The 9,999-nt window shown below is 42.2% G+C and overlaps 1 protein-coding gene across 2 annotated transcripts in view; it reads left to right on the top strand.

Annotated features, from left to right (window-relative positions):
* PVALEF (parvalbumin like EF-hand containing) overlaps positions 1-9,999 on the top strand; it is a 66,216-nt gene that overhangs the window by 41,024 nt on the left and 15,193 nt on the right. For both annotated transcript variants that reach the window (XM_085886545.1, XM_085886555.1), the window contains exons 3-4: positions 5,980-6,121; positions 6,382-6,497. In XM_085886545.1, coding sequence (XP_085742671.1) covers positions 5,980-6,121; positions 6,382-6,497 — 258 coding nt within the window. The remainder of the gene's footprint in view (positions 1-5,979; positions 6,122-6,381; positions 6,498-9,999) is intronic.

Below are 9,999 nucleotides of genomic sequence, written 5' to 3'. Positions count from 1 at the left end.
GCCCTTTTGATTCAGGGTGCCAGTCACTCTGCAAGTCGCAGACTCGAGATCCAGCAAAAAAGCCCCAGATCATCACACTTCCTCCTCCATGTTTGACAGTTGGTGTCACACACTGAGGAACCATCCTTTCGTCTACTATATGGTGTACAAAAACCCTGCATGATGAACGAAAGATTTCAAATTTTGATTCATCGGTCCATAAGACCTTCTTTCAGTTTTCAGAAGTCCACTAGTGGTGCTTCATGGCCCAGGCAAGCCTCTTTTTCTTATCTTGTTATCTTAGCAATGGCTTTCTTACTGCCACTCGATCTGTCAAATCTGTAGCTCGAAGTCTTCTCTTCAGAGTTGAAACTGAGATTTCCTTACTCTGATCAGTGTTAAGCTGTGCTTGAAGCTGCTGTCCTGTGAGCCGCCTAACATGCAAGCTGTTGACTCTCAGAAACTTGTCTTCTGATTCTGTTTTGGCTTTGGGTCTGCCAGACCTCTTCCTGTCAGAGTTTCTTCCAGTTTCCAAGTGCCTTTTGATGGTGCAGGAAACTGTACTCATTGACACCTTGGCTTCTTTGCAATTTCTCTAAAGGAAAGACCTACACTTTTAAGGGTTACTAGATGACCCGTGAACCTGTTTGGTTCTCGTTGTGACAGCGGTTGATAAAAAAAATCATAAAAAAATAGCTCCAGCGAACTCTACCGCTGAGGTTTTTGCATTGATCAAATAATCCCGAAGAGTACATGACTGCATTGGGAATTGATTTTTTAATAATTTTTTTAGTTGCCCGATTTGAATGACACTTGATATTGCGCAACAATGTGAAAAAAAAATGGAGAAAAGAAAGTCGAATAAATTATTGTGTGTCATCTTCAAAACACAATTTTATTTATTAATGAACATGGAAGTATTCGATCGAAATGGCGATGTTTATCTTATGCTTAAAAATAAATCGTTCTTTGTCTAAACTAAAGGTTTGAGATTTTAAAATAAATCATATCAAGAAAAAATAAAAAGATGGCTCCAGTGAACTATACCACTGAAGTTGTTTGCATTGATCAAATTCTCCCGAAGAGTACTTGACTGAATTGGGAATTGATTTTTTAAATAATTTTTTGATTGTCCGATTTTAACAAAACTTGATACTGCACACTGCAGGAAAATGGTGAGTAAGGTTGGCTGAAAATTTTTGTGTTATCATGTACCGTTTTGGCTGTATTTTGGGAACACACATACATACATACATACACACATACATACATACATACAAGATGAGAGTTTTCGTAATATGTCGATAATGGTCTGTCTGTCTTCCTTTGTTAATTGTTTTTTCTCACCAGTATGATAGCAATTTACTACTTCCTACAGTGCAATATTGTCCAAATAATGCTCCAACACTGCTTTTATACAGAGAGAGGGTTTGTAACTAATCAACAAAAGTTGGGACACCTGTAGGAATTGCTTGCATCAACTTTCAAGGCTTAATTTACTTCCATTGCTACAGAACAGCTGCAGTTGCTAACCCATTACTTGTTCCCTGAAAAGGGCCCTTTTTAACAACTCTGAAATTTACATTATTTTTCAGTTTTTGGTGACCCAAACTTTGTTTTTTTTAATATCTGGCAGTTTACCGCTTAGCTTTGTAAATTGCAGGTTATTCACTGGATTTCAATTACTTAAATTTCAGTAAAAACTGAAAAATGGGGGTGTTCTAAAACGTTTGACCGGTAGAGTGTATGTATGTATGTGTATATATATATATATATATATATATATATATATATATATATATATATATATATATATATATATATACTTGTATACATTTATCAATTTGTTTCTTCATATATATATATATATATATATATATATATATATATATATATATATATATATATATATATACATACACAGGCACAGGGTGTCCCAAAAGTCTCCATGCAGATGGAAAATTAACACTTTTAGCAAAATGTAACTTATTTACAAAACGTTCTCCACATGATTGCCATTTCTTTGTAAACACACACGAAGTTGTCTCTCCCACTTGTGGTGAACTCGTGTCAACACATTTGTAGTTATGCAAGTTTTTAATGATCAATGTTCCTTTAAATGATCAATGTTCTGAATCTTGTCATGTGTGTCGTATGTGACGTGCTTGCCATGTTTCCTGTTAAAGTCGATTGCAAACTTGCGACAGCTTCCCGAACCAGCCACGACAATGATTTCAATGCGTTCTTCTTTTGACAAAGGCATTCTTGAAGGAAATCTGAAAAAAAGAAGATATAAGCTATGTATGAAGAATTTCGGGAGACATTTTGCTGAAAGTGTTAATTTTCCCAATGTATGAAGACTTTTGGGACACCCTGATTATATATATATATATATATATATATATATATATATATATATATATATATATATATATATATATATATATATATATGGCCCTGCGAGGAAGAGTGATGTAAGCCACATTTTTTAATAATATGATGATGATAGGCTCGGATGATAGGGGAAGGGTTAAAATAGTGCTATCTAGCATTAACACCAAAATGGCCGATGTGTCCCTTCCATCACTCCTCCTCGTGGCGCCTCGTGTGTGTGTGTATATATATATATATATATATATATATATATATATATATATATATATATATATATATATTACACATTAGGGTACTTCATAATAGGAGTAAAAAATAAAAGTATGAATATTCATGCTCCCTGGATGTGCCTTTGTTCCATATGACAGTAGAAACATACACATAAAATATGAAGCAGATTGGAGGATATTTAGGGGTTCCTCAAGTTGGCACAATATTGTTGAAATTTGCCAAACTGTAACTGACAACTTGCCGTCAAATATGCACAACGCAGTACACTTCACAATTAATATGGTTGTTTGATATTTTCATTGATATTTACATACCTTCCTTTTTCAGATTGTGTCATGGCAACTGCAAGCACAACAAGGAGTTCTTTGTCAGTTTGGTTGGTTGGCAAACCTTCAGCAGATATTCACTGTGCTGGCTTGCCAACCCACGGAGCAGTTCTGTGCAATTTCTTATACCACCACACGGAGCATGGAAGTACGATTAAGGAAAGTGCAAAGCAGACAATTGAGACTGTTTCGGCACTTTGGGAAAAGGCCCGGATTCCCATCCAGCCACTGGACAAATGTCAGGAAACGGTGATGAAGCTTTACCATCTACTGTATATCAAGAGCTGAAAAAGAATCGTCAAAAACCACAGCAGTCATATTGGATGAAAGAAGAGTTTTTCCAAGGAGACCAAGATGAGCTTTTTGACATTGCAGTGCAAAATGCCCTCTCCAAAATGGACATAATTGTGCCAACTTGAGGAACCCCTAAATATCATGGAATTTTGTTCATTTTTGACGTTTCGGTTCTTATGGGGTATTGGAACAAAGGCAAAATCAGGGAGCAGCAAAAATCAAACTTTCATTTTTTTGGAACACCCTAATATGCATATATACAAATATATATATATATATATATATATATATATATATATATATATATATGTATATATGTATATATGTATATATATATATATATATATATATATATATATATATATATATATATATATATATATATATATATATTGTTACGAATTTGCACCCGCCAGCGTGTGATCAGCCGCTTTCCACTAATAGCAACCGCGTCACCACCGGACGGACAATTCAGTCGTGACCCTCCTGGAATTATTGCCAGGAACCAGCCACAGGTGGGGGTTTTAACCTCACCACGGTTGTGCCAATTGTCTACCCACACAGGATAGGGTCGCTCGCCGAATTCGATCTACCTAAGTATCTGCGCGAGCAGTCGACCGGGCGACCGTACCTCGGCGTAGGTCGGTTTAGGACACGAACCGCTTAAGCGGTCCGTTCCGTACTGCAGTGATAACCGAGCGGATATTATCACCCGACCTCGCCGGATGTGATTTTACTCACCGGGTGCTTACAATACAAACCAATTATTCCACGATGCAAGATGGCACTTTCAAACGGGGAAAGAGGACGCAACGAACGGGGAACATGTCAACAAGCACATTTATTAACGATTTGCACGTATTCAGGCAAGACCGTCATGCACGTATGTGCAGCCAACACAATGGAACACTTATACAGGCAAGAAAGCAATAAAACCGAATATAAGCAATGAGAATGCACAATCACTTATACGAGTCTACTTGATAGACGGCGCCACAAATGGATTCAAAAGAAGAGAAATGGACACCCCCAAAGACAAGGGTGGCAGACGGGATCCGTGGACCCTATGTGGCATGGAGCCAGGATGACCGAACGGGCCCACGAGACCGATGCGTCTTACCCACACCCTCGCGGTGCGACGATGGGCAGGTTGCGATGTCTCGTTCCCACGGCGGCTAGGACAGCCACGCCTGGTTTGCGGCCTCGCAACGATGGGCAGGTCGTGACTCCTTCTCCCCACGGCAGCTAGGACAGCAACGGTGAGGTGATCTGGGCCCTAGCAATGCGGTTGAGAGGAACGGACGGGTCTACCGACGCTTTCTCAGCGTGGTGGCTTTACAAGAGTTGATGCCCTCTCAGACCCCGTCCGTTCCTCAGCGAGGCACGAATCGCGCCGAGGTCCGATCACCTCAGACTGCCTTGGCGCTGGCAAGCTCTCTCCGGCTGTGGTCTCCACGTAGCCCTCTGGTGTTCTCCAGGCTCTCCGATCCTTCCAGACTGCTGCAGACTGCCCTTGACTCACGCTCAGTTCTCCGACCCCTCCAGACTCACGGCTCCACAGACTGACGCGAAGCTCCGTTCTGTTCGGCTTTATATAGGGCCGGGGAGACGAGATTCGACCTCCGCACTTTGACCTCCAACCCCCGGGGAGTGGACGTGGTAGAAATCACCGGTGTTCACGATCTGACAGTTCGATCTCTGATCCCCGGGGAGCGGACGTGGTAGAAATCACCGGCGTTCAAAACGGTGAGAGAACCCTTTGCCTCTGCCTGCAGTGAAGATGGCATCATATTCGGAACGAAGGTGAGGCGATGTTCGTGGCATGGGGTTGTTGATGATTGTGGAGGTAAAAAGGGCGAAGGTGGTGGTGGTTTGGTTGTGGCCATTTTGGAACGATGTCGGTGGTGGCGATCTGATTGTGAGGTATGGTTGGTCCAAAATAACGATAGAAAAAGAAAAACACGATCTCAAAGGGTCGCAGCCCGGCGAACATGAAGAAATCCCTCTAAACAACGGTGGGGAAACCTACCGAACACCAACTTTCCGGGATAACTGATTTAAGGAACCTTTATGGTGTTCTGCGGATTTCCACAGCCATAACATATATATATATATATATATATATATATATATATATATATATATATATATATATATATATATATATATATATATATATATATATATATATATATATATATATATATACATGTGTGTGTGTGTGTGTATTTCATATTAAATGCTTCGGAGAAGTGGACCTGAGTAGGTCAGCTTGTGATCGCCATTGCAAACGGCATTGTGTCACTGTCCACCCTTCATACCTGAACTGCTGGGGTAGTTCGAGTAAGTGGTGTTCCATACATGTTTGGTGGATGCGCTGGGAGGATCACAAAGTGCTCACTGTGCTCATTTTAGATGCCTGGCAAAAAGAGGCAGTTGATAGATTCCCAAGAAACATAAAAGAAATGGAAGAATTGTTGGAAAATTATTTTTTAGTTGCTCTATAAAGATAAAGTTGTTAGCATTGAGGTTTTCTCTCATAACCATGATTGTGTAATTGTGTCACCAATTCTAAGTTTCGCTCGACTTAATAACTTATTACGAAGTCAAAATATGAACCACAAACAGCTGTCTGACAGTGAAACGACCAGAACTCCCAAATGGGTTTGAGGCTTCATGTCAACAACATTGCAGTTTGTCAAATATACTCCCACCTTTCTCTCCTCTTCCACCCACACCAACCCACCCCCATCAGCTTCGTCTCATGTGGATTACAAGCGATTCTTGCACCACATCTCAGCCTCCGGGAAAATATCTCAAAAGGAAGAAGAGTTGAAAAAAGCTTTCGCAAAACTTGATAAGGACCAGAGCGGCTACATTGAATGGAACGAGCTGAGGTTATAGATTTTAAAATGCTTCTGACAGGTTGTGGGATGTTCTTAATTAATACCATGAAAATATAATGAAATGCTACATAATTATGGAACCTTTTCATGCTTTCATAAAATAACAATGGGTAATGGGAATTAAAAGTACATTCTGGCAAGCTTCTCAATTACACATAGAACATTCATTCATCAGGTTTATTGAAACAAATGCTTTTCACTGGTATGTATTACAATTCCCTCCACTGTGGCTACTGTCTGTCTACCGGCAGCTACATCCTGTCGGATATTACAGGAGAGGCCTTGCAGAGACCACTGTCATCAGATGAGGTGGACAACATCATGGAGATAAGCGACACCAGCCACGACGGAAGGCTTGACTACAACGGTGGGGCACCAGCTGTGAAATAATTTACACCTGACACTGTTTATTATAACAACTTGCTTATGGAAAAGTGGCAGCAATCTGGTTTTAAAAAAATGGAGCTGCATCTTCTGTTTTTAAACAATCACATCATCTGCTAAAGGGTTGACAGGATGACATTGGCAATGTTGTTGTTGAGATGGAAGGCAACTCTTAACAATGTAAATAAGAGAGAAAGTGGTAGTCAGTGTTTTGTGTTCATCAGCAAGTCTCAGGACATTTATTTTTCTCTAGTTATCAAAAGTCAAGGAAGAACTAAATGGCAAAAAGATAGGTGTGGTCGAGAACAGGTGTATATGAGAATGGAAATATCAAAGACATTTGTGGTTCACTACCTTGATAGGTGAGAGAAAGAACAATATTTGATAAACAAAGATGAGGTGAAGGATTTAAGGTGAGTTTAAAGTGGAAAGATCCAGTTTGAATAAATTGGATAGCGTGTGTCTTGTGTGTTATATATATATATATATATATGCTTCTTTCAAATCAGAAATTTTTTTTACAATTCTTGATATGGTAATAAAACATTACTGTGTCCATTGGGCTGACTGGATGGCTTAGAGGTGTGCACATTTGCCTCGAAGCTGTCTTGCCTGGGTTTGAATCCCGACCCAGCTATAAATTGTCTACCTGTTGTTTGCCATGTAGGGCGAGCCATCAATGTGTGTGCTGTCCCTTGGATGGACGTTAAACAGGTGCCTGGTCTGCCAGAATCAGTGGGCATTAAATATCGAATGGTGTCCTTCACGAAGAGTATGAGAGCTATCGCCGGCACAATGGCCAAATTCCAAATTCCTGCCTTAACCAGCAAAGGGTATTGCATCAGCGATGCAACCACACCCTCAACCAATGATGCTAAACCACAACCTTTTACTGCATACTAATGGTGATGACTGACTATTAATGAACAACAAAGTGCCATAGACCTTCGAATATTCACTGGTACTTGGTTGAGTGATGGAGTGAATTTTTTTGGTACAGTATTTCTGTATTGTCTATCCACTTATTTCTGTGGTCCCCTTCCTCATATTTGTTCTATGCCCCTTTCCCTCCCTCATATACCTTCTATATATCATCGCCATAAAAAAATATAACCCCTTTCATGCCTCACACAGTATTTCCTCTGATCTAGCAACTCTACCATCTTCTCCAACTACCACATCTTCCCGCCATTCCCATTTTCCAACACTTTCATCTCTCTATCATGTCTAATTATTTCATGATCAACATTATTTTAAAAACAAGGGCAAAATTTGTCTTCTTACCTTGTCTGTCATTTTTTCAATCACTGTGGTCATGCTACCATTAAATGTGACTGGCCTTGTAAACCAGAGCTAATCCTGCACTTCTTATTCATCCCTAATCTCCCTCTTTCTCCAATCCTTTCATATTATCCCAACATGCTTGCTCCTGTTCTCCCTTCTAACTTTCTTGACAGTATGTACACCCACTAAAAACAATCCACCATGCAGATGCAGTGCAACCATCTTCCACGCAATCAACAACCCAATCCAAAACTCAAGCAATATGTGTGAGCACATTTCAAATGAAAACCTATTTGTAGTAACTCCAGACACACATGTATACCCTTCCCCTGCATCATTCTCTGCTTATGCAGCTCTCAACCTATCTATCTATATCTATCTATATCTATCTATATCTCTCTCTCTCAACCTATCTATCTATATCTCTCTCTCTCTCTCTCTCTCTCTGTCTCTCTCTCTCTCTCTCTCTGTCTCTCTCTCTCTCTATCTCTATCTCTATCTCTATCTGTATCTCTATCTCTGTCTCTCTGCCTCTCTCTCTCTGTGCCTCTCTCTCTGTCTGCCTCTCTCTCTCTCTGCCTCTCTCTCTCTCTGCCTCTCTCTCTCTCTGCCTCTCTCTCTCTGCCTCTCTCTCTCTGCCTCTCTCTCTCTGCCTCTCTCTCTCTCCGCCTCTCTCTCTCTCTGTCTCTCTCTCTCTTCCTCTCTCTGCCTCTCTCTCTGTCTCTCTGCCCCTCTCTCTGCCTCTCTCTCTCTCTCTCTGCCTCTCTCTCTCTCTGTCTCTCTCTCTCTCTCTGCCTCTCTCTCTCTCTCTGCCTCTCTCTCTCTCTGCCTCTCTCTGCCTCTCTCTGCCTCTCTCTGCCTCTCTCTGCCTCTCTCTGCCTCTCTCTCTCTCTCTCTGCCTCTCTCTCTCTCTGCCTCTCTCTCTCTCTCTGCCTCTCTCTCTCTCTGCCTCTCTCTCTCTCTGCCTCTCTCTCTCTCTCTGCCTCTCTCTCTCTCTCTCTCTCTCTCTCTCCCTCTCTCTGCCCCTCTCTCTCTCTCTGCCTCTCTCTCTCTGCCTCTCTCTCTCTCTGCCTCTCTCTCTCTCTCTGCCTCTCTCTCTCTGCCTCTCTCTCTCTGCCTCTGCCTCTCTCTCTTTCTCTCTGCCTCTCTTTCTCTCTGCCTCTCTTTCTCTCTCCCTCTCTCTCTCTCTGCCTCTCTCTCTCTCTGCCTCTCTTTCTCTCTGCCTCTCTTTCTCTCTGCCTCTCTTTCTCTCTGCCTCTCTTTCTCTCTGCCTCTCTTTCTCTCTGCCTCTCTTTCTCTCTGCCTCTCTCTCTCTCTGCCTCTCTCTCTCTCTGCCTCTCTCTCTCTCTCTGCCTCTCTCTCTCTCTGCCTCTCTCTCTCTCTGCCTCTCTCTCTCTCTGCCTCTCTCTCTCTCTGCCTCTCTCTCTCTCTCTCTCTCTCTCTCTCTCTCTCTCTCTCTCTCTGTCTCTCTCCCTCTCTCTCTCTCTCTCTCTCTCTCTCTCTCTCTCTCTCTCTCTCTCTCTCTCTCTCTCTCTCTCTCTCTCTCTCTCTCTCTCTCTCTCTCTCTCTCTCTCTCTCTCTCTCTCTCTCTCTCTCTCTCTCTCTCTCTGCCTCTCTCTCTCTCTCTCTCTCTCTCTCCTCTCTCTCTGCCTCTCTCTCTCTCTGCCTCTCTCTCTCTCTGCCTCTCTCTCTCTCTCTCTGCCTCTCTCTCTCTCTGCCTCTCTCTCTCTCTCTCTCTCTCTCTCTCTCTCTCTCTCTGCCTCTCTCTCTCTCTCTCTCTCTCTCTCTCTCTCTCTCTCTCTCTCTCTCTCTCTCTCTCTCTCTCTCTCTGCCTCTCTCTCTCTCTCTCTCTCTCTCTCTCTCTCTCTCTCTCTCTCTCTCTCTCTCTCTCTCTCTCTCTCTCTCTCTCTCTCTCTCTCTCTCTCTCTCTCTCTCTCTCTCTCTCTCTCTCTCTCTCTCTCTCTCTCTCTCTCTCTCTCTCTCTCTCTCTCTCTCTCTCTCTCTCTCTCTCTCTCTCTCTCTCTCTCTCTCTCTCTCTCTCTCTCTCTCTCTCTCTCTCTCTCTCTCTCTCTCTCTCTCTCTCTCTCTCTCTCTCTCTGCCTCTCTCTCTCTCTCTCTCTCTCTCTCTCTCTCTCTCTCTCTCTCTCTCTCTCTCTCTCTCTCTCTCTCTCTCTCTCTCTCTCTCTCTCTCTCTCTGCCTC

Source organism: Eptatretus burgeri, chromosome 1, assembly GCF_056783735.1.
Source record: "Eptatretus burgeri isolate ZD-2024b chromosome 1, Ebu_testis_v1, whole genome shotgun sequence".
Classification (NCBI taxonomy): domain Eukaryota; kingdom Metazoa; phylum Chordata; class Myxini; order Myxiniformes; family Myxinidae; genus Eptatretus; species Eptatretus burgeri.
This window is presented reverse-complemented; position numbering and strand designations above follow the sequence as displayed.